This window comes from Centrocercus urophasianus, unplaced genomic scaffold (genome assembly GCF_019232065.1).
Source record: "Centrocercus urophasianus isolate 14NV4802_14NV808 unplaced genomic scaffold, USGS_Curo_1.0 seq_33, whole genome shotgun sequence".
In the NCBI taxonomy this organism is placed as follows: domain Eukaryota; kingdom Metazoa; phylum Chordata; class Aves; order Galliformes; family Phasianidae; genus Centrocercus; species Centrocercus urophasianus.
Genome location: NW_024884900.1, coordinates 3,611,640 through 3,636,207, shown reverse-complemented (window position 1 = coordinate 3,636,207; position 24,568 = coordinate 3,611,640). Strand labels below are relative to the sequence as shown.

At 45.3% G+C, this 24,568-nt stretch overlaps 1 protein-coding gene across 3 annotated transcripts; it reads left to right on the top strand.

Annotated features, from left to right (window-relative positions):
• Nucleotides 1–124: 124 nt before the first annotated feature.
• On the top strand, nt 125–24,568 carry GOSR1 (golgi SNAP receptor complex member 1). Of its 3 annotated transcripts, none has more exons than XM_042830022.1 (9): nt 125–197; nt 511–610; nt 2,086–2,173; nt 2,396–2,503; nt 2,886–2,977; nt 3,360–3,434; nt 14,665–14,694; nt 20,435–20,517; nt 21,442–24,568. In XM_042830022.1, exons 1-9 carry the CDS (start codon nt 167–169, stop codon nt 21,564–21,566), a joined length of 732 nt encoding a protein of 243 aa, XP_042685956.1. In that variant the 5' UTR covers nt 125–166; the 3' UTR covers nt 21,567–24,568. The 3 variants fall into 3 exon arrangements, with proteins under 3 accessions (XP_042685956.1, XP_042685955.1, XP_042685957.1); XM_042830021.1 differs by having other exon boundaries at nt 511–616; XM_042830023.1 differs by lacking the exon at nt 14,665–14,694 and having other exon boundaries at nt 511–616.

The window sequence follows — 24,568 nt, the reverse complement described above, 5'->3', positions numbered from 1 at the left end:
CGCCCTCTCGACGTCGCAGGGACGGGGGCGTGCGGTGCTCCGCGCCTCCCGTTCGCTGGGGGGCGCTACGTTGGGAGGTCCGGCCGTCCCGTCGGGCACCGCGCTCGGAGGGAGGCGCTCTAGGCAGGAGTTCTCGGCAGGCGGCGGCTGACGTTGGACAACAAAGATGGCGGCGGGGAGCAGCAACTACTGGGAAGGCGAGTGGGGCCGGGGCGGCGCGGGGCGCTCCCGGCACACGGAGCGGGCAGGCCGAGGCCTCCGCCAGGTCTCCTCTGCTCGCTCGCAGCCGGAGGGTGCGGTGTTCTTGTCGGCCGTTCAGCCGTGAGGCGCCGGTGCCCGGCTGAGCCCCGCGGCGGGGAGGCCTCGGGCCGTGTGGGGCGCGGCCTGCGGGCCCTCAGCCCCCGTCCTCCTCATCCGTCCCTCGTGGCCGCCTCTGTGTGAGGGCTCCGCGGGGCTCCCCGGGCGGTCTGGGGCTGTGTGTGACTCCCCCCCGCAACCCCTTCCGTGCAGATCTCAGGAAGCAGGCGAGGCAGCTGGAGAACGAGCTGGACCTGAAGCTGGTCTCCTTCAGCAAGCTGTGCACCAGCAGCCGGGACGGGCGGCGCGACAGGTATAGGTACTAACACGTTTCTTTACGTTTTACTTTGTTCTTTGCAGCATTTGGTTCGTGTCAGTGGTTTAATGCTGGTCCCCAGTACCACCTGTGTTGATGCACAGTTGCTTAAGAAGCTTACTTTGTGGTGCTGGAGTTGGGCTCTGGGAAATTTCTCTTTCAGGTGCCAGATGGACAGGTGTGTGTTTGTGTTCCGCCTGTGAGAGCACGCAGGGCAATGGGAGAAGCTGTATTTAAACTTCAGTTTGTAATTCATGGGATCAGCACAGCTTGGGTCAGAAGGGTCCTTAAAGATCGAGTTCCAGCCTTCCTGCTGTGAACGAGGCTGCCACTCAATTGTGGGGGAAGTGTGTGAGGGAAGGATGCGGCTTCCTTAGTGCACAGTACAGCTGCCTGCATTGTTTCCCACTTCTCCCTGCATTACAGTTCTCAGGGACTTCAGTAAATGCTTTGTGCTCGGGCAGCTCAGCCTCACACCTCGCCGGTGGGTGGCCGTGGTGCTGGTGGTCCTGTGCAGGGATGAGGGAATTGTGGCACGGGGCTGCAGTGACCAGCCCAGGGAGGGCACCAACAAAGTGGGGAAGTGAAGCAGTCAGTCTGTGGCAGTCCCTTCCCCAGGGATGGCTGTTATTTCTGATTTCCTTTAAGGTAAGTCATAGTAGGGACTGGGACAGGGAGAGCTGTATGTACAATGTTTGTGTGTATACATAACAGAGTTTGTTTGAAGAAATTGTTTATTTAGGCAGATTTGTATTTGACTGAGGATTAATATGATAAAACTCACCAACTCTTTCTAGCTTAAGGACTCTATCTGAGGCCTTTCTGCAGTTCCACAGCACCTGGCTATCAGCTTCTTTGTCCCCACGTGCAACCTTTAAAAAGTGCCATTCTTTGCCTGCTAATCCTGGATCCCCACGTTGCATCTTGGTTATCAGAGTGATTACTGCTTGTATGTGTGTTGATTTCAATTCTTTTTCAAATCACTATTTACTTTCTATCCTTCTTAGGTTATGTCTTCATATGTACAAACCTGTGTATCCTACAGCCTTGTGTGCTTTTTGTCTTTTGACTAAAAGTTGCTTTCATTACCAAATTCATTGCCCATTCCTTTGGATTTTAAGAGTGTTTCTTGGTTTTTACCATGGTGGGTTGGGTATAAAGTTTCTGGAGGGTGAAATGATTTTTTTGAATCTTTCACTGAATTTCTGTTCTGGAAACCTGAGAGCAACTCAGGAATAATCATGTTGCTCTCGAGTCAGATTCTCTCTCTCTTAGCTCTGGGATATATAACTTGCTGTTTGTTCTAATTATCTTACTTAGTTTTGCCATCCCACACAAGATGTTCTGATCTTGCTCTGGTTGTGGAGGTAATCATTTGTTTGGTGTCATTTCTTTGGTGTATCTTCCAAGGGGAGGTGCTGTTTTCCCCAAGGTTGTTGTATGTTTTAATAGCTTGCCTTCTTTTTCCTTAGCTCTGACACCACTCCTCTCTTAAATGGGTCGAGCCAGGACAGAATGTTTGAGACCATGGCTGTGGAGATTGAACAGCTTCTGGGAAAGGTAATACACAAACCACTGGTTTTTAAATCAGCATTTTGAAGCATCACAGTACAGGTTCCTATGATGAGTGTTTAGAAAGTAATAGCAGGGGTGGTAAAGAAGTGCTTCTGATGGTGTGCATCTGATATAAGGGAAAGCTCTTTCATGTTATACACTGTACATTTCCTACAGTAATAAACAGTTTCAGGTTTTTGTGTTGGTTTGTTTGTTTTTCCCCTGCAGCTTACTGGAATAAATGACAAAATGGCAGAATATACAAACAGTGCAGGAGTCCCATCCCTGAATGCTGCACTGATGCACACATTGCAGCGTCATAGAGACATCCTGCAGGTAACAAGCACGTGTTCCTCTTGTGTTTCATTTCTTTGGAGTAGTTATTAGTGTTATTAGCAGCTTGCTCAGACACACTCCACATTTCTGTTGGCTGGGAGGAGGCTCTGTGAGAGTATGAAAGAAACAACAAATCTGATTGATTGAAAAACATCTCCCCTCACATGTGCTGCAGGCACAGGGTCTGAAAACATTCTTACAAACAAACTTCTCCAAATGAGGTCAGGATTTCAACAGCCTCACGTGTGCTTGGAACGTGATGTGAATTTAATAAGGTGGTCTTTGCTGAGGGCTAACGTTGACAGAGATGGCAAGATTTGTGTGTCTTGCTTTGGAAACTTGATCTCAGGGCTCTAACTTTGGAGTGATTGTTTTATTGCAGGATTACACTCACGAATTCCACAAAACCAAAGCGAATTTCCTGGCAATAAGAGAAAGGGAGAATCTGTTGGGATCAGTACGAAAAGATATTGAGTAAGTTGCATTGTGTATTGCAGCAGTGCTGTGGGAGTGTGCCAGGAGGGGGAAGGCAGCACCTCCTGTAGGAGTGTGCTTGCCTCGGGTTAATCCTCTGCACTCTGAGCAAAATGAGAGTGGTTGCTTGAGTTCACAACTCTTCATGAGCTTCTGATAGAAGTATTTGATGGTTTTGTTTGCTAATTTTAACTGTGAAAATGAGATCGTGTTTGTAGAAGTAAAACTGTGAAGCAGAGATGACTTAAAAAATGTTTGAGCGTGACCGAAGCTTTTCTGGTTGGTCATTTCAGAGCAACACAGCACGGCGTGTACAGGAACCAGCAATGTCTACAAAAAGCCTCTGCAGAAAATGTTTCTCATGTTTGTTTTTTGCATTTAGATCGTATAAAAGTGGGTCTGGCGTGAATAACAGAAGAACAGAGCTGTTCCTGAAGGAACACGAGCACCTTCGGAAGTAGGTGTTACTTTTATTTCTGGATAACTTGCACATTTCCTTATGGTGAAGGTTGCAAATTTTTCTGGGGGCTACAACATTCCGAATTCCAAGTGTGGGTGAGAACTTTGTGATTTTTCTTTACCTCTAACAAATGTGTGCAGAAGGCAATGGAAGAGACTAACTCCCCAGTATCTGTGAGTTGTCTGCACTTCATTGGACGAGGAAAATGAGGTGCTGCCTTTTGATTCTTGCTGCAGAGCACATGAGATTGGGAGAGGTTTTATGTGTGCATTCCCCACACAGCAGTAGCAGAGCACTGCTGGTGTTCTGTGGACCTCTGGGATGCATAGTCAAGAAGTAGCACTGATGTTTCTGTCTGTTCTTGGCTATAGTCATGCTAAGCTGCAGCCTCACACCAGAGGGCAGGCTTTCATTTAAAAGAAGGAACGACCTCAGCCTTTCTTTGGGTTGAATCTGTCACTAGGTGTGAATGATCAGAGCGTGTAAAGTTTCCACACACACACACAAAAAAGGAGGCTTCATATTTTGGGGTTGAACATCACCTGGAACGTCATGCTTAAATTATCTGACATTGATTCCTTAAGGTAAACTGGGTTCCTTCCCGATGTTGGGATTTCTATTTTGAATTATTTTTTTGGAGTGAATACTTCATTAAGTAGTTTAGATAAAGCTGCAAATGAGATATTTCTGGAGTTGTAAAGTCCACTTCTGAAAAGCTGAGGATCCTCTGAGTGCTCTGTTTTGAAGAGAGGAAAGCTTGAAGTTCTGCAAACATTACCTGAAAGATGTTTTCAGGCACTGAAACCGGAGCTCTGTGAGGCGTCCATTGCTTTGATCTCTTCAAACATACCAAGCTCTCTGTGTGCTTCAAGGATAAGAACACGTGAAAAATAAGCAATTTCAGAAACATTTCAGCCATCTTCTAGGTGATGATATGAAGGTATCAATCAAGGCTAAAAGAAAAACAGAAAACAGTTTAATACGAGTTGGGGATGTTTAGGAAACGGAGCTCAAACTAATCATGGAGCAGTTCTGCACAGCAGAGATAACTCAAAGGAGTGTGAAGAAGTCTGGAGTAGAAGGAGAAGGCAGCTTTGGCAGGAAATCAAAGCCTGCAAGATGCACGGAACTCCTGAATTGAGGCTCTGTAAGCTTAGATATACGTGCTGGCAGAGGGAGTGAGTGAAGGCTGTGTGTGTTTTGAGGTGTTTGCAGTGCAGTGAATGATGGTGCTTGGCTAAGTGGTAGAAATAGGCACTGCATGTAGATTGTCATGAAGGGGCAGCAGTGAGAGTTCAGATGTATTTTTGGTGAAGTTGTGAAACTTGGGAAAAGAGCTTGGAAATGGAGATGGGAACACACAGTGTGCAAGGTATTATTGTGAGCTGCAGAGTGGTGACAGTGCCACAGCAGTGATGTATTCCTGTTGAGTAGTGGAGTACACACTTGGTTGTGACCCTGCTTAATGTCTGATCTCAAGTAGTATGGGGGTCAGAAGTGCCAAAAGCTCTTCTTTGCGTGAGCCTCGGGACACATGTTGGATCTCTGCTTTGTGCCTAAATCTGCCTTTTGACTTTTCAGCCCCATATCAAGCATCATCCTTTCTGGAAGGACTGAGAAGGAAGGAGAAGTCTGCCTTCTCCGTATGTAGATAATAAGAGGGGAAGTAAAAAAATAATAATCAGTGAGTACAAAAGTCTGATGAGTAAAAGGATCCAATGTACATTAAGCAGCGAGGGAATGAGAGCAGCAGAAGCACTCTGGGCCCTTGGTGTAGCACACAAACTGCTCTCCATTAAGCTGTGGGCATTGGGCATCCATTTGGATTCCCTTCCCCAGGCTGGTGCTGCTGCTGTGTCAGTGCTGCTGGCACGGGCACTGTGCTGCTGGTTCCTCCCATAGCTCTGGGTTTAGCAGGGAGGTGGGTTTGTCTCAGCGTTCCTTCCTGGGGGGGTGAGAGACATAAAGAGTGTTTCACCTTGCAATCTGAGTTCTGTACCCATGGTTTGTGGGTTGGTTTTCCTACCTGTGGAGAGAGAAGCAACAGTGCTGGAAACTTTCATAAAAATTGTAATAAAGATTTTAACACCTGTTAATTAAAAAGAGGCAGGAAGGCAGTTCTTGTTGTGTACTGATGTCCTGCTACTATTTTTCACTTCATACCTCGGCTCTTTTGGCAAGGCAGCTGCTTAAAGAAACATCAAATCTCACAGCATCTCTAGTTGATTTTTCCAATATTGGTTTCCTTGGGACTGTGCAGTGCAGTAAATGTGTCTGTATGCTTTTGGCAAGGAAGTAAACAAGTCATTCTTTTTCTTGTAATGTTTTCCATCTAAAGGAAACAAGAGTTTTGATGAATAGACGTAGCTGAGCAGTTTATAAACTGCTCTGAAAAGTGCTGCCTCAGTGGATGGAGTCCTGTGGGCTCGATGTGCGCCCTGAGAAGTTCTGCAGTTATTGATGAGCTGTGCCCAAAGTCAGCAAAGAAGGGAGTAATGCGTTTGATTAAATTTGCAGTGCTGCGTGTGTATGCAAGTGAGAATGTTTGCCCTGTTAGTGCTGAGTTGTCAGGGAATGGGGAAGGAAACTGTGCTCATCAGCTCTTGCTGGAGCTTGGTTCTGCCGTTGTGGGGTTGCTGTGATTACTGCCTTGCTGCTTAGCTCAAAAATCAGGCATTTGCCCATTTCCAAGAGGAGCGCTGCTGGTGGCTGTGCTGGTGCAGATGGCACGGGCTGATTTCGTCACCAGCTGGCTCTGTTTGTGGTGAGCGCTGCCCTGCAGGCCTTCAGCCCAGCCAGGAAGGAGGTGTGCAGCTTCCTGGGGTATGGGGTGAGCTGAGGGGCTGTGCACAGAGCTGTGCTGTGTGAACACAGTGAGGGTGGGTGGCATGGTGGGAGGAGAGTGAGCAAATCACAGCAGGGTGTTTGCATTCTGCATGCAGAAGAGGAACGGGAGAAGCGAGCAGTAGGAATAGGGGGATTTGCAGCAGTTGTGTCATTGTGCTATAAATAATACATACCTGGCTGGTGGAGATGTTGGGGGTAAATCAGTGGTCGTGGGGGACTTTCATAGAACCATAGAATGGCCTGGGTTGAAAAGGACCACAATGATCATCTAGTTTCAAACCCCCTGCTGTGTGCAGGGTCGCCATCCACCAGACCAGAGCCACATCCAGCCTGGTCTTGAGTGACTCGAGGGACTTCATCCATGTGAAGCACTCTGAGGTATTAAATGTCTCTATTGCTACTATTGCATTTCATTTTTCTACCAAGCTATATCAAATTTCCTGTGTTTTTTGGGGGCAGAAACAGCCACAGTAGAGAATAATCACCAGGAAACCGCCTTCAAACTTTGTTGGTAGCACAGGTAGCACAGTTGAACTCTTAACAGAGGGAGTAACTTCTTCACCATTTCTCCCTCTTCCTACTGATGTTGTTCACAAGTGCTCAGCACTGCTGTGTGCAAGAAGTCAGCGTAATGAGATGCTGAGGCACATTACAGGGATCTTCCTTAAAGTATTTTGTGAGAGATGCTCCCAGCATTCTACCTGGCTGTAGTTTCCCGTTCTTTGTTACATCCTGCTCTGCCCTGTGGACCATCTATGCTCTGTGTTGTGCTGCTCGTGTCACTGGGGGGTTTTGGAGCATCTCCAGCGTTGGCTCAGACCCAGAGTGCTGCCATGGCCACCCCTTCCACCCCACCTTCACCTCCCATTGCAGGGGGATGCACAGATGCTTGGGAGCGGCTGCTCCAGCTGTTCTCTGCATTTCCATCACACAGAGCAAAGAGAGAGACCATAAGAGAAACAGCTAATTCACCAATTCCTTCCTCCTTCCCAGGGAGGCTGGGCACAGCAGGAGGGAGCCGTGCTCAGCCTCCATGCCTGGTGCCTCAGAACTGCTGAGCTCTGCTGTAGTTGGGCCCAGTAAGGACTTTCTTAATTGCTCCACTCGCCTCTAAATTGAACTTATTTTGTCTTCATGTCAAAGCAGAATGCTCTGTTCTTGTTGCTTTATTTTCTTAATTTTAATACAGATTTTAGCTGAAGCAGAGCTTGGTAATGAATAATTTTCTTTGCTTTGTAGCAGTTCTGGAAAAAGCCAAATAGATCTGCTATGAAAAGCAAATCCACACTAACCATCAGCCTGGTTTGGGCTGTTTGGCTAGAAGCACTGAAAAAGGTGCAGTTTGGCTGCATGCTTGCTGTGCAGTAGTAATAGAAGGCTGCAGTGCTTTGTCTATTGAAGTGGAAGATATAATGCAAGGCAGGAGTGAGGAATCTAGGTTAAAATGTTTCCACGCTGTGATTAACTGAAAGAGCTCGAGCAGCATTGTGTCACCAGTTTCCCAAATGCTGTTAAATATCATTGGCTTCTTTGTTTCTGGAGCAGGGAAAGTTGGGCAATGATTGCATTAGAAGTGCTGGTGCAAGCCAATTGGGATGCTCACTGTAATTACCCTGCAGACTGACTTGTCTGGTGCAGCTTTGAGCCTCCCTAACGCTGAGTTTTTGGGTAGGGCTGTACGTGCCATCCTAGAGGCAGCACGAATAAGCTGGTTTTTAAAGAAGAGATTTGAACAAAGGAGCTTTTTGCTGTCCCAGAGCAGCACGACAGCTTCCACTCAAGTTTCCAAACCCAGTTCTGTGCTCTCATTCCGCTCTGTCTCCTGTTGCAGCAGATTTGTCTCAATGCAGTTGCACGTCAGTGACTTCCTTCAGCCTGGTTCCTGTGTGGGGCTGAGTGGGCTCCATTTGTGAGCCTGCTGGCAGAACCTCATGGCAGAATGACACGAGGCTGTGTGACAGCAGCTCCATCACCTTCCTCTGTAGCATTCGCAGCCTGAACACAGGATTCATGCATCTATCACCACACTGATCCACAAAGCTGGACTGAGCGCAGCGCATCTGTTTTCATGTCTTGATGATAAATGTTTCTCAATAAGTGGAGGCAGTTCTGGAAAAAAACTGGGGAAAAAAAAGACTGGAAAAAAAAGCATTTCACCACTTATTAGGAGTGTAATATGACTGCATGAGCGAGTTATTGAAGTAGTTTAATGAGAATTTGGGGAGGTTCAAAGGCTGCAGGCAGCGAAGGAAGATGCTCTCCTGGGTGTTGTTACTATTTATAAATAATTTTCTAAAAGAATGTGAAAATCAGCCTTTAGCATTTCAGGATTTGAAAGAGGTTTTCCCTTTAAAAATAGTTTGAGCTTCGTTAGAGTAAAATCAAGTGGTGCTTTTCATCTTCCTGTGCTATATTTAAGGCTTAAAACGAACAGAACAACCACTAAACTAAAGATTGTGTTAGCCTCACAAGGTTTATTTGCAAGCTTTCTTTGCAGTTAGATTTCATTTAAAAGGCAGTGAGGATAAATTCCCTGATGCCTGTGGCTGTGGTGAGATGGTAATGCCTCAGTGTGTTTGTTCCAGCAAGGAGGGGAGGTGCCTGCACGCTTTGGGGGCTTCCTTTGGAGATTCCAGCACAGAGCTACACCAGGTTGTGCAGGTGACCAAGGACACAACCAGGCAGCAGCGTTGAGAACCTCAGAACTCATGGTTGGTACAAAGTGTAGAGGTTCTGTGTTCATTTCCACGTGCCCCCTAGGAAAAGCCCATGAAATCCACCCCAGGCCTTTATAGACATCTGCAGAAACTCAAGGGCAAACCCTCACAGTGCTGTTGGGAAAAATGACCTGAGTGCATCACGAACAAAGGAAACTAAAGATTGAAGCTCTGCTCTGGTTTGTGGTTCTGGGCTTTACCTTACTGGCAGCGGCTGCCCTTGGTGTGGGGAGGCAGGGACATAAAGCCACCCTTCAGACTTCACAGCTCCACGGGCACTGCTGAAGCAAGTTGCTCGTTTCAGAAATAAACAAGTCAGCCACGTTTGCTGATCTGCTTTTCGTTTTCCTTCAGACACCACTTCTTAACTAGGACAGCTTTCCTTCCACAAGGGCTGCATTGAAGTTGGGACTTTGACAGGTACCGAAACTCATCTCCCGTGAGTAGGTTCTGAAAAGTAGGTGTGTTGTTTGAACAGATCCGACAGTGGTGGAGTTCTGTCGAGGTTCTTTTGTGTAGCTTATTTAACATGAGCAAATTAGCTCTTACTTCAGAGGAGCTGCCTCTGGTGATTGCAGAGCTCTATTTATCCTCAGCGAGCACTCTGTTCACGTATAATCACAACAGTGATGCATGTAGTACAATTTTCCAGCTACAGAACATGTTAATATCCCCATTTATGAGAAGGAAACGGTTTTAAAATTAAGACAAGTTTACTCCTGATGCTTACAGCATTCTAGAAAGCATTCTAATGCAGATATTCCCTATAGAAATGTTTTATGAAGCAAACATCTTCCAGAGAAATGGACCCCTCCTGCTGTTGTGATTACCAGAAGATATGTTGGTTTGCATAGATGTGTGTGTATGGATACATTAAGCAGTGATTATTTCTGTTTTTTCAGGAATAGATATTATATCTCTTGGAAAATTACATTACTGTGTGATTGTCATTGTTGAGTTTATTATTTGAACCTCTGTACCACTGCTTCACAATGAGGTGCTCATCATCCTTGCTGCTGTGCAGAAGGCACTGCAGGTGTCCCAGCACCCGGGGTTACTGGACATCAAGCATTGCCTCCCACCTGCTGAGGTTTAAAACATCATTATATATTAAAACACATATTTGCAGGAATCCTTTCCTGAAGCATAAGAAGCAGGTAAGTAGTTCTAACTTCAGGTGCTCTGAGCAGGTCCTAAATGGAGGCTGTGTATCTTCCTACACCTACCAAAAAAACCTCAAAACCACAGCAGAGTTAGGAGGCAGAAACCCAATGTGTATTTTAGGCTTCGTACTAAAATAAAACTGGGTTGTCATCTCAGGGATAATTCTCACTTTGTTTCTGTGCTAGCTTCACTGGAAATTAAGAAGACACTTGAGGTATTAAATACCAAGGTGTGTGACCAGGCTCCTCTGGAAGCCGTTCTCCTTGGCTTTCCTTTTTTTGCCTTCATGGGTGTGTGAGTAGTAGGACAGTTTTTCCAGTCTTAGGAAAAGAGGTTGAGGTGGAGAAGTGGCACAGCCTTTTTTTGTTGCAGTACTGGGTTTCATGGTGCATCGATCTCCTCGTTGTGCCCAACGCACCACTGCTGACAGGCTATCTTGGTGTCCTCTCTTCTGTCACCTTGGTGGTGGACACTGAAGGCTGTGTGCTCTTACAGGTGCTGCTTGGTTTTGAGGGTTTTTTTTCCCCCTTGATTAAAGGTATAATTTACACTGCATCACATAAACCAGAGGAAATAGTGCAAACTGCTCTACTACTGATGCTGGGTCCAAGGAGATGCCGATAGAGCCCATTAGTAAGTTACTGGAATTGTTCTGACAGCTGTGGTTACTGATAATGACTTACAGTAAGGCCTGCCCTCTCCGTTCATTTAACTTTGTTCCTATGGGTAATAGGGAGCAATTACACAGGAGGGTCAATCTATCCAGGAACTTTCCCAACCGTGGACAGAGAGCCTCTAGAAACTTCGTGATGTGGCTCTTGGTGCCATCCTGGCTTTGGTTTTATGCTTACTAATAGGCAACCAGCTGCTGCACTTCATTTAGATGATAGGAGCTGTTTTCATTTTAAGTTTTTAACTGCGTTCTTTGGGTAAACTGGATAGTGCAGATTATTGAGAAGCCTCTTATTTCCTTATAGATCTGCTTTAAAGGAAGGAGTATTGCTGTTACTCACCCTCCTGGGACTCTCAGACATCAGGCACTCACAGTAGTCCTTCTGTGTGCCAAAGAGCTTTCTTGGCTAACTCCTCTTTTTGCAGAAACATTTATTTTACTCTGCTGGTAGTTCTCAGACAAATACATGGAGTGCAGGGGAGGTGTGGGCTGTGCCCTTTAGAGATCCCAGACAAACAGCGTGCTCTGGCTTCTGAATGGAGCTCCACCCCAAAGCCATGGCATCCCTTGCATCATTTTCTAAACAGCCTTAGAGAAAAATCTTTTTATTATTTGCAGTCCTGGTGTAGGCAGAATTACAGGTGTTAGATAGCTGCAGAGCTGTGTTAGCTTAGCTTTAGTTCAGATCCAATAGGCTCTTCTCGCTGTAACCAACGCGCTGTTGAGGTATTTACTTAATGATGTCGTTAGGAGTCTGATTTTAATGAGTTCTTTATCACAGGACTGCAGATTGGTTGTTGTGCTGTCTCTAACCTCTTACGTGCTGTTTGCACATGTACAGGGTGGATGTGAAGCATCTGGAAGGAAACCCAACACCATTACGTTGGTGCCTCCTGCCTGGAGCAGTGGTTTCTGTTCATTTAGACTAACAAACTGCTTGCATTGACTTAAGAGCAACATGATGATGTGCTGTCATGATTTTTCTTCTCCTTTCCAATGTTGCAGCTCTTCCTCTTTCTTTTTGAACACGATTGCTGAGTGTCACACAGTGATCCACAGGAATAAGATCGCTTACATGCGTAGAGCTTGAAGGCACAGTGACATTTACACTGTTAACAGTTTGTTCCTTCAGGGCAAATCTATACATGAACATAATGCTCGTACTTGTGCTGGTTTTTGTTGTGTTGTTGTGGGCTGTTATTTCATTTTGGCTACTGCAAGTGGAAGTGTGAAAGCCTTGCATCTCCTGAGCACCTGGCTTGGTGCTGCTGTTAACGAACCAAGGGAGCCCACTGGTTGTGTGGGTGTTGGAACCTTTCTGCTTTCGGAATGTTTGTCCCTAGCGATGCCCATTCACCCCAAGTCTTTGTTTTTGGCCAACCTGCTCTTCTCTCACTGGCAATTTAAGATGAGTATTAGTAGGCAAATGGACTCTTTTTGCTCTCTGCTGTGTATTCATAGCAGGTGCTACTTCTGCTCTTCGCTACCAACACAGGAGTCAGTTTTTTGTTGTTTGCACAGACCTCTGCTGTTCGTTTTCATAGAATCATAGAATGGTTTGGGTTGGAAGGGACCTTTGAATCATCTAGTTCCAATCCCCCTGCAATAGGCAGGAATTCCTCCCTAAAGCCCAGGTTGCTCAGCAGCCTGGCCTTGAGTGCTTCTCTTTTTCTCTCCTCAGGTCTCATATCCCCTCAGTGTGTTTGACTCCATGCTCTTGTGTTGGCCCCAGTCAGTGAGGCTTCTGCAGCAGTTTTTATCTTCCCTAGCATCCTTGTCTGTACTAGCTATGCACCTCCAGCACAATTCTTTCTTTGGCATTGAAGTGAATCAAGCTTGATACGAGTGTGGTAAAATCTGGAATATCTAATTGTTATCACAGGGAGGACTAAATTCCACTTCACCTTTTTCTACTAAGTTTTTACAGAGCTTAATAATATTTAGAACTTCTTCAGTGCTTTGGAATCTCGATGGCGCTGAAGCATTGCTGTTTTTTGGGGGGTTCTCATGGTGTTTCATTTGTGAGATAGGAACGGCTATGATGGGAATATCTGTGTAAGTATGATTTGCTTCATCATAACCTGCCGAGTTGTATTAGAGTATCAAGTATGCTCTGCAACATTTGCATTCCTTAAAGCTCCACGTTGCCTGGTGATTCAGGACTGTGAAAATAGAAAAGATTTGGTGCGAGCAGCTTGGGGGAGCGAAGGCTATTGCTGAATCTTACAGTCAGAGCAAAGTAAAATTGGTACTTCTATAAAGAAAGAAAAAAGAAAAGAGAAGGAAAAATAATTTTAAAAGCTAGGTGTAATGGGCACACAGCTCTTCTATCCCAGAAGCCTGTTTTACCTAAGTTAACCCAGAGGAAAAATCACCTGTCCACGTATTTAAATGATGAACTGCATGCCCAGTCTTTTCTGAAGATAACAGTTGCACAGAGGCCTGATTATTTCATGACTGCTGCTGCTGGATCTGTGCCCCTTACTGCGGTAGGTGATGACCTCAGCATCTTTTAGCATTCCTTTGCATAGTATTTTTAAATGACTTGGTCAAAGTGCCATCTGTCTCGACAGGTGAAAGTGCCCAGCTTACTGAAACATATGGCAGGGCAGATTAATGTTGCCCAGAGCGATCTCCTGCTTGGATGCTCGTAAGGCAATGTCCACTGGAATTGTTGTCTTTGCTTGGAAAGCAGAAGAATAAAAAGGAGATTTTCCGAGGAGCTCCATAATGTTTAGGATGTGTAAGATGCACAGGGTTACCTTTTTCAGTGTTTTGCCTTTTGATTCTGTCAAGTAGTTAAAATTTGACCTTATAATTGTGAGATCGGTGTGAAACAGAATATTGATAGTCAGACATCTGTAAGCATCCCCTCCACTCACCCTCCCTCGGTCAGGCTTTGGTTCTCTGCTCCCCACTGTGCTTTTGGGCTTCCTTAAACCTGGCTGTTATTTTTTATAACCATGAGGTTGTGCAGTGCTGGAGGTGCTCTCAGAGCCTTCAGAAGAGGCAATAGGAATGACATGCTGGAAGATGTGTTCAGCAAACCCGTCTGTTTTGCAGCTGTTTATTTAATGAGAATGTGTGAGTCAGTCTGCCCTTCCTGCGCATCAGTCGTTCAGAACACAGTTCGTATGCAGCTCATCCTTTTCAATAGTCAGGAGGACTGCCTTGTAAGTTGAGAACCATTCATCTTGTGACTTCCAGCACCAATTAAATGCTTTGGGTTGTCGTTTGAGTTCTCTGTGCCTCTGGTAATAAATACCCCACAGTGGGTGAAAACAGCTTTGCTTCATTAAACCAATCAACTCACAGCTGATCTGGCTCTTTGGAGCATGCCTTTGTTTTGGGAGCAGAATGAAGTGTTCCAGTTCCAATGTTCTCAGAGTTTGACCCCAGTTGGGTCCCCAACTCCAGCTTGGGCAAAATATCTGTAGCACTCTGTGTGCTGTCTCCATGTTTCAAGGGCCAGAAGTAGCAGCTCTGGTGGAGTCTCCGTCCCTGGAGGTGTTCAGGAGCCATGGAGACGTGCTGGGATCATGGCAGTGAGCATGGTGGGGTTTTGGGTTGGACGTGGGGTCTCAGAGGTCCTACCTTGCTTATAGTTGGTGGGTGCTGCTCTAGGGGACGCTCTGTGTCTCTTCTCCAGAACTCTCACTGAATGTGTGCCAGATCTGTGTTGTAGTGAGCAGCAACTGTGCTCTGAAACAAGACTTACTGGGGTACATTTGTGAAGGATTATGCCGTGGAAATCACTGGTGTAACGATCAGAAGTACTGAGTGCTTGTTCCTTTTTTTAACTTTGTTTTTTCTTCTTGGCTTTCAGCTCAGATCGGCTGATAGAAGAAACAATAAGGTAGGGATGAATTTACTAATTCTCATTATTTTCTGTACAGTCAGTATTTGCACTGCACTGTGCCCAGAAGTCTCAGTCACTTTCTTTATACAATAACTGTATTGTTCATAACTTGTGTTACAGTGAAGTGGGGTTTTATTTTTACTATTCAACATTGACATAATGGTGTTACCGGAATATTTTATTCAGCCTAATTTGGGAAATTTGGATTTCTGTTCAGAGATGAATACCCTCTATGGCAACAACGAGGATGGCTGAGCAAAGGGAATCTCAGGTTGAGTTGTTGAGGGCCATTCCAGTAGTGGGGCTGTTTTTTCTCAGGGTTACTCTCCTGCAGCATGATTTTCTGTAGTCCTTGGACGTGTTCATCATCCCAGTATGCAGCTGATATTGGTAGGCCCTTGGACCTCATGGGCTGGAGTGACTGTTGCTGCTGCATAGTTACTTATTCCTTGGTTTTCGTGTGAATATTTAAGTGCTGCCTTTCTAACTGATCTAGAAATCTTAGAATCGTAGCATTACAAATTATTTTTATCCTCTGTGCCCTTCCTAATCTTTCATTGAACTCTGAGATTTTGAAAACCAATAATTCAGAGTGCCTGACTTAATGGTTTGAAGTCTCAGATTATTGCCTTAAAAAAAAAAAAAAAAAAAAAATAAAAAAGAAAGCAAGCAAGATATGGTTTCAGATAATGCATGTACTGGCATAAGTGATGAAGAGGAGTAATTAGAGGCTCTGTGTCCATTAAAGGCTGGCTAGCTTAAGTACATTCAGTGGGCTCAGTATAATTAACATGGTGGAAGAATGTGTTAAACCACCACGTTAATGTGCTGTGACAAACCAGAAGTGGTCACTGCTGTAATGTCTGAGAACGTGGATGAAGTCTCTCCTCAGGCTCATAAAGATATTGCCAGTCTGAGCACGGATGTTGTGAGTCTTCACTTTACTTTGGTTCTCATCTTCTCCTGATTAAACATCCTCTCCTTTATTGCCATATTTGTAGCCCTACTTTTCCACCTCATAAGCGCACTCAGTGTTTGTCAGATCTCTTCTTGCTCTCCTTGCTCAAACATTCTCATAACTAAAGCATTATAAAGCCAGTGATGACTTATTAAGCTTGATATCCTGCAAAATGACTCGTATTATTTGAGCTCTTCCCCTGGCCTCCTGATTACGTGTCACTGAGGAGCATGAGAGTACAAGATAAGTGAAGTCCTGAGTGGATTGCCTTGCAAGCTGGGGCTCAAACAGGGCACCTACCTGTGTGTAGCCTGGGTTCCTTGACGAGCTGTGAGCCAGCCCCGTGGTGTCCCAGCCACAGCATCATCAGGAGGTGACCTGCCTGCTGTGAAATGGCTTGGAGTTCCACTTGGGTGAGCTGCAGACCTGCGGTTGACTGTGGATCAACCAGGAATGGCTTCTCATGCCACAGACCCAACTGCCTGGCTCAGCTCAGAGCTCCTTGCTGCTGGATGCAGAAAGCTTTCCTTCTGCCAGCAGGTGAGCTATGATTTTAGGAGGCTGGATCTCAGCTCCTTGTTGCACCATTTGTTACCTGTAGTAAACAGATTTCGTGTAGCCATTGCCAAAAATGTTCTACGTTTCTTTTTGTAGAGAAAGAGTTGGGTAACGACACACATCACACACTGCAGTTTAATTTAGATCCCCTTGATTCAGTTCTGCCTCTGATGAAGCCAGGGTGATTTTTTTTGTCACCCCCAGTAGCTGGAGGTGTCCAGGTGTGATATTCCTGCTCTGACTTGCAGTGCACTGAAGAAGGGCATTGTGTGTGGTTCTTCTATGGAGCAAGCAGACCTGCAAGAGGATGCATAGGTGCTGCAGCTGTCATTCCAGATGTTGTGTTAGCATGAACCTTATAATGAGATTTTTAAATGAATTATGTGACATGGCTGTTAACTGCAGCATATTTCTTTCCAGAAAGGAGTGGGAAGTGATAGTTTGTACTGCAGTTCCTTTGGAACTGTGTTCACTTGTCTTGGATATATTTAAATACAAGCATAGATTCTGCTTAATATGTTTGGTGTTCTCAGGTTTTCATTTTCAAACATTATCGCTTTCTCAGAATAGCAAATGATTTATTTCTTGTTTTCCAACAGCTTATATTTTTAGGTTGGTTCACTTTGACAATTTGCTACAGTTTGGCATGCACAGTGTGACCAGCTGCTAGGAATTCATTGTAATATTCCTTCTGGTGCCTGATTCAGGCTCACTTGTCAGGCTTTGTCTATTGGCAGGATGGACTCGAGCATTTTTGCTTTGACCAAACCCATAAATTGAATAACTAAGTAGAAAATGTCTGTGTATATACAGGGGGCATTCCTCTGGGTAACAATTAGGATTTAATAAAAGGGAAAAATCATGTAGTGTTAAGTCCTGGCTTCACAGGATGGGGAGGTAGGAGTTGGATTTTGAGTTGCAGCTCTGCTCAGGGGAGCCTGCAGGATCTGGGTGCAGTCACACTCATTTCTGGGGGAGCATTTCCTAGGTTTTCATCTGAGCCTTCAGCAGAAGGCACGATGATGTGTAGTGAAGTTGGAAAGGCTGTGTGTGTGTATGGATATGCCTGTATGTGTGTGTGTATGTGTACACAAAGAACAAGCAATGTAGTCATAATTGTTATCGATTTAGCAGCAGAGCTTGCATTTCTGTGCACAGTCACTGAGTCCATTCCCTCAGTCACAGATGTTGTCATGCATTTAAATAAGCAAGCATGATTCATGAAGCACAAAGTGAAGCAGAACTTCCCGTAGCACGTGAGTTTATTTTTAAAAGCGTGTCTTGTTCCTTCAGAGCTTTGTCTTAGTTCTGCACTCATACAGATGGGGCTGAGCTGTGTAAGTGAAACAAGGAGCTGATTTTTGGAAGATCTGGTTGGCTGATACACTGTATCTGAATGGCTGCTACGTGGGGTAAAGGTACCCAGCCATCCCTGCTGCCTCAGTCCAGTGCTGAGCTGAGAAAAGCTCGTGCTGCAGTGAGCGCTGTGGCATGGGGAGATGTTTTAAGCAGTGCAGTCCTGATATTAATTCTTAGTTTTCATCAATGCTGCCACTCTTGTAACGTGGGCTTAGCAGAGATGTCTTATCATTGGCAATCAGTCAGGAACAATTGAGAACCAAACTTCCTGTGGGAGCTTGGGAAAGCTGGAGGATCAACGTTCATCATCTCCAAGAATGCCGTGAGAAATGATCAGCGTTTTGTTGGGAAGAAAAGTGCACTTTTAAGCCTTAATTCTGTGTCGTTCTGCTGAGTGAGTTTGAGAATTAGATCTACCAGGGAGCAGGTGGATTCCTGAAGGAAGGATTCAATCTTATGTCATAAATGTTGGCTAGAAGTCTCAAAATGGAAGAAAAAGTAATTCTTCATCTGGAGAGATTGCTGTGTCAAGTGACCAAATGGGAGCAGTGCTGTGAGCAGGAAGAGGATTCATTTTTTTTAATTAAAAAAAAAAAGACATTTGTCAGTAAACAAATGATAGCAGTGAGTTAACGAGCATATGCTGGGGGTGGGAATGGAAGCAGAGCTGTTTAATGAAGAGTATGAGGATGCCTACATGCTTGAGAGTGCGGAAACAGAAGGACTGGTTCCCAGAGGCTGTGCATTGCCATTGTGGTGGGGCTTAAATGCAGTAGTCTCAGGTTCACAAGTACAAAGGCTCAGGTAAACCAGGCAATATTTTGGGTGATCGGTGCATGAAGAACAGTGCTTTCTGTCTGAGTTTTAATTTGAGTCCTAAAATGACTCTTCCATGTAATCACACAGATCAGTTGTGTCAACAGAGCAGGTGAGTTGGTGGATCCACAGCAACAAACAGGCTTTGCTTAATGCCTGGACCTGTACAAAGCAAGAGGAGCTGCTTTGGTCAGTTCTGCTTGTACAGAAGAGCAGCACAGGTTGATGGATGGGCACCTCCTCCTGAACCCCAAGGAGGCCCTGCTCCAGTTTCACCTTGTGCTGATCAGACACTGCGTGAAACAACTCAAAGCCATCAAGTGCATGAAGGTCGATCTTAGTATGCCCAGGAGCATCCATTGTGTCAGAGTTCTGTTTGTTCTGTTTTGTTTTGAAATACATCTCAAACTGCAGAAAGGGGGCTGGAAAAGGCATCCTCCACCTAAAGAGAGGGATGCAGATTTTTTCCTTTTATGTTTTTGGGCTGTTTGTTTTTTCCCAGTTTTGGCTGGCACACAGTGGGAAGGCAAGAGATGCTGCCTGAAGGTCTCCTGGAGGTGGAGTTGGCAGATACAATGGAAGGGAGCCCGAATGAACTTAGTGCTGCAGACATACTCAGGGCTCATTGATCCAGGCTGTTTCCTTCAGGTGTCTCTCAGCTGTGGCAGTGACCTTGTGCTGTAGGTCTGAAAGGGCCACTGTTGGGCTCAGCTCTGCTGGATTTGCCAGATGCTGTGGTTGGCTGCAGTGCCCTGGTGGAGAAGGCAGTGGTACGTGGGATGATTCAGGCACTGAGAATGAGCAAGCAGAAGATGCTCGTGTAAGTTTGGATGTCTGTCTTTGGTAAAGGATACTTTTCTCCTATCTGTTCACTTTCCTATCACATTGCAGCCTTAGCTCCCTCCTATTTCCCTGTTTATCACGATGTTCCAGTTAACTTTCATTCTCCCAGAACAGTTTCCCTCCATATTTAATGCTTAGAAACTTATCCAGGAGCTCCTTTTAATCACTGTTAATCACACATGTGTCATCAGTAGCAAATGTCATCTTCTGAGTTGTAACCCCACAGCATCTATGGATGTTCTACTCTTCTTTTTGCAGTTCACACCAGCCAAGGAGAGCAGCATTCCTCAAACTCTTCCTTCTTAAGTGCTGTAGCTCCTGACTCTAAACTCTTATGTACCTCTATGTGTCAATGAGTGCTTGTCAAGACAGAGCTCTTGCATTCAGTGTGGCTGCATGGGGCATCACTGGGACTGCATGTATCAGCCGGCCCTTCTGTTGTCTATGGTAGAGCTCTTGGTTTTATGGGCTGAGGAGATGCTTCAGGTTCAAAAAAAAGAAAAATTGTCAGCTGAGTATTTCTCCAAAATCTTCTTTTACATGCTTTATCATTTAAAGAGAATAGTTGCTGCTCTCCAACTTGCAGAATGTTTTGTACTTGGAATTGATTTTATGTTCCCTTGTATTGTGCTCTGATATTTGAACCGAGCGCGTCTGGGTCGACCAAGTCTTACTGAAGAAGCAGTATGGAAATGTATTTCCTAGTGTGACATTAAGTAGGAGTGAGGGTCAAAAATGTGATTTTTTTAACTGCTGTGATGGCAGTGTCATTTGGTACAGTTCAGTGATACACCAGCTTGTAGAAAACAGCAACGTTGGACTTTGTGGGACACGAATCAGAAGAACCCAAGCTTTGTGCACTCAGCTGGAGCTGGGATCTGTTTGATTCAGCAAGCTTCCCAGTTTACAGTGTAGTCTGGCAGGGCACCTTTAGGCTGCTGGGAATGGAACTCATTTCTTACTGGGGGTGCAGGTGCACCAAATCCTTGTTCAAAGAGTCGTCTTCAGTTGTTAATGGCTTCTACAAGAAGAAATCATGTAAGGGTAAAAGGGAGAGATTAATGGAACCAAATGTTGCTTCATTCACATTGCTTCACCTCATTCATTGTTCTGCAGAGAGGTGTTGCCTGCTCGCTTTCCTGTTGTTTTAACTGTGGATTATTCTTAGCACCAGCAACTCAATCCACTCTTTTCTTTTTCCAGCATTGCCATGGCAACGAAAGAAAATATGACTTCGCAGAGAGGGATGTTGAAGTCAATACAGAGCAAGATGAATACCTTGGCTAGTATCCTTCCTTAAGAAAACTGTGCTGCCAATGCTTAGGAAAGAGGCACAGTAACTTCTTTTCGGGATGCCATTGATTCAGGGATCAAAATGCTTTGGGATGCCAACAGCTGCATAACCTACGGTGTCTTGTTGGGTTGTGGTTGTTTTTTTAATCTAACTGGCAGATGTGATGAGCAAATTGGTTTTATTCAACTCTGAACCCTGCCTATAGACCCATGTCTACATTTTTCACGTAGAGACCTATAACAGCATTTGTTACCTTTCCAACTCTGTGTTGGTTTTGGCTTTCAAGGTCGGAGCACCTGCTGCTGTTTGGTATCATTTATAGCTCAGTATTCATCACCTGAGGATCCTTCTGTCTGTCACAGGCATGCAGATGTTAAGATTTTGGTTTCTTAGCTTAGGCTAGATTGACATTAGTATGATTTGACAGTAGGAGGAGTTCTTCATGTGCTGTGCAGGGATTAGTGCATATTCATGCAACGTGCATGCTTCTCTGTCAAATGCCTTTGCTTGTTCCCTTAGCCAGTAACTATTCCATTAAATAAACATCACCAAAGTTTCACCCCCCTCCCCCCTTTTTATTTTTCCATTTAAACATACTCATTAAAAGTAAAAAAGCCTCATAGTGGAGATGACACCAAGCACTGGTAATTTAGGTGATCAGCTACTGAGTTCTGTGTACATGTGAACTCTAACCTGTTCCATTCACTCTCCTCTGATTATTAGATCACAGTTTCTCTGCCTTGTTAGCAAAGTACAGTTGTAATCCTGCTCATCTTGTTGGTTTTCTGATTGCATCTTCTTTCTCCAGCTTGGGGGTAGTTCTGTACCTCATGGCATTGCTGACTTGCACAGCATTTGGGGCTGGTTCAATAGGTGGCTGTGCTTTTGGTGTGACCTTGACTCACCCTGCTTAAAGACCGGTTCCCAGCGGTGAACAGCCTGATCCAGAGGATCAACCTTCGGAAACGACGGGATTCGTTCATCTTGGGCAGCATCATTGGCATCTGCACCATCCTGCTGCTGCTCTTTGCCTTCCATTGATGGATGTTCCCCCGTGGACTCTGCTAAACTCATCACCACCATCCCTCCCCCCAGCCAAGGAAAAGCGAGCGGGGGAAGAGATGGACTTCCATCAGCCTGCTCCCCCTGCCTGGGACCGTCAGCATGATGTCTAGAGTTGATGATGATAGACTGCAGCACTGGTTTGGGGTTGAAGCTGCGGTGTTTCTCCTTCCCTGCCATACATCTTCCTTTGGTTAAATTTGGTGGGGGATTTTTTTGTTTTGTTTTGTTTTTAATTTTTTCCTCCTTTAGCCCCTTTCTCATTGCAAGGTAAGTAAATACAGCCACTTAACAACAGCAGTAGAGCAGCTCCTGTGCCCAGTGGTGCTGGGAGGTGCATTGCTGGCCAGCAGGTGGGAACTGCAGGAACCCTGCTTTGCCTGCAGGCACTTCTGGGCACCGCTGTCCTACCAGAAGAATATTGCAGCTTTAAGCCATCAGGTTGCTTCACTACTAGATACACGTTCTGTAATTCTTTTTAACCCATGGTTGAGGTAATAGCTATTTCTACATCGTTTGTGCTGTGAAAACTGTGCTTCACACAAACTCCTCAAAGAAGACAAGGATTGCTCCATTCGCTTTTTGCACAGAAAATGAATAAACTGCCCTCTGAGGAACAGTGATAAGGTTTCTTGTGGCTTTAAAGGGACAGACAGGTCCTCTTCTGTAAAAAGGGAGCACAGTGCCCTCGCAGCTCCTTACCGTAGTGTTCAGTCATCTGAAAAGTGACCAAACGTGAGTTCACCTAAGAGCAGCCTTTGGGTGTCAGTACTTGGATTTTGGCTGACATCATAGAGGTCTTTATAAAGACAACGACTGAGAAGTGTATATTGTAATTTACATAAAGTTATTCTAATAGCATTAATATTTTTACACTGTAAGTAAGATATAATCTACACTGTCAATTGGAAGTGAAAATGATGATGGTTCTACCTGAGGCAAATGCATCTGAGTGCAGAAGTTTTGGACACACCTCCTCCTGGTGAAGAGTTGAATGTAAAATAACAAACCGAGTTTTATTTACTGTTATCTGGGGAAGTTCTCCTCATCCAGGCACGCAAACCCTGGTGTTTTGCATTGATGACTGGTGGCAGGAAGGGCTTTGATGTTGCAGAACCACGAACGATGGTTTTTTTCTTTCTGCTCTTTCAACTGCTTTTTCTCCATCCGTTGTGTGATAACCCAGCGAATCCCAGCTGAAGCACTGGAATGTCTTTAGGAGCTCCATCAGCTCTCTGACAGCATTCCTGAGAGATTCCACGTGTGCCACGGATGTCAGGTAGCCTCCAGGTTGTCCTCTATGGAACAAAGCCTCGTGGGGCAGTCACAGTGCTGTAGTGCTTCTCTTGTGTCTGGCTGATTTGGTTGATCTGAGAATGTTCCTGGTTTGATATGAAGCGTTTATTAAAAGGGTTTATGAAAAACCTTGATGGATAAAGGGAGTTCATTAATGAAGCTGTGTGCTGGGAGATCAGCCCTTATCTCCCCCGTCCCACCCCAGGCAGGACCCCAGCTGGCAGCCGTGCGCCTGCTTAGGATCTGTAGGATTTGGCTGCTCTATAGAGGGCACTCAGATCTGCAGTAACAGAAATAAATTCATTTCCTTAATCTGGTAACCCGTCTTTTACTGGACTTAATTGATGATTTGGTGCATATATTTAATCTTATTGTGTGAAAAAGCTGCTATGGAAAGTATGTAATTATAACAAATGTGTCAACAGGATTGATTTTTTTTTTCATGTTATGAAGATGCTTCGGAGGAACTGATTTATTTCAGTACGAGACAAATATGCTGAATTATCTCTGATAAAGCTTGACTGGAAATGCTGGCTATGGTCCTTCCATGCAGTTCTTCTGAATCTTTAGGAAAATGTGGTGTTAAACAGTTTTTATTCCTGGAATTCCCAGCAGAGTTGCAATGTAGGAACTCGGCCAGGTCCTGCTGGTAACTTCTGGTCCCTCAGGCTGACCCCAGCGCTCGTGTCTGTGCTGTTTCTGATCCTCCTGCTCCGTTTGCTGGAGCGCTGGCTGTGTGTTTGCTCAGCACTGAGCATTGCTGTGGCAGAACTGAGGACGTGGGGGTTTCTGCTGCTGTGGGAAGGCACAGTGGGTGCTTGTGGTCAATACTGAGCTCATGAGCTTCCGGTATCAGCGTGCTGTAAGCTCCTGCTGGGTTCGTTACACTGATCAAGCAGAGCCTTACGTAGTTCTGAAAGTTCTCTCTTTTGAAGGTCTTAAGGCTGCTGTGAGAAGAACCAGTTCCTCACAGGGCACTGAAAATAAAAGAGCAGAAGTGTTTGTACATGATGTGAAAGTTCCAGCTCTGTGCTGACCCTTCCAGGAGCGACGTGCCCAAAACTGCTCTGCCATTCCCAGCTGGGGAACTCCCGTTCGGTTGGGTTCATCGGGCCTCCCCGCATCCAGCAGTTTGCTGAGATCATTCCATGCGTAACTTTTTCTTAGGTTTTTGTTTTTTTTTTTCCAAAAACCTTTCATGTGAAGCAGACAGGAGGGGCGACAGGAAGAAATCATTCTGAAACTCCTTCTAAGAGTGCTGGATTATGGCAGCCCTCGGAACGGCGGGCCTATTTGGCAATGCACAGCCAAGGGGAGCACAGCGGGACTGAACTGAGCCCTTTTCTGGGTGACATCAGGAATCCTGGGATCTGTGTGTGCTGGGTGCACGAACCCAGCGCTGTGCTCAGCTCTTGGTTGTCCTCTGCGCCCTGCAGAGTGAGGAAAGTGGTTTAAATCAACATTCCCTCAAAACGAAACCACCGTCACCGACAGAACCTTTCTGACAAAACATCCCAGTCCGGACTTCAGTAAGTTCATTTCTGATTGCACTTTCTGATTCTTTTTGCTTTTCACAGAGCTGCTTGAAACTTACTGTATCTGTAATTACTTTTCACCTATTGTGCATTCTCTGGATGTAATTACGGAGCTTTGATATGTAATTTAATAATAAATGAGAACTCTAA

Coding starts and splice junctions, on each gene's coding strand:
- GOSR1 (XM_042830021.1), top strand. CDS start 167: ATGGCGGCGGGGAGCAGCAACTACTGGGAAG. Junction 198..510: donor GAGCAGCAACTACTGGGAAG/GCGAGTGGGGCC, acceptor CCTTCCGTGCAG/ATCTCAGGAAGCAGGCGAGG. Junction 14,695..20,434: donor CTGATAGAAGAAACAATAAG/GTAGGGATGAAT, acceptor TTCTTTTTCCAG/CATTGCCATGGCAACGAAAG.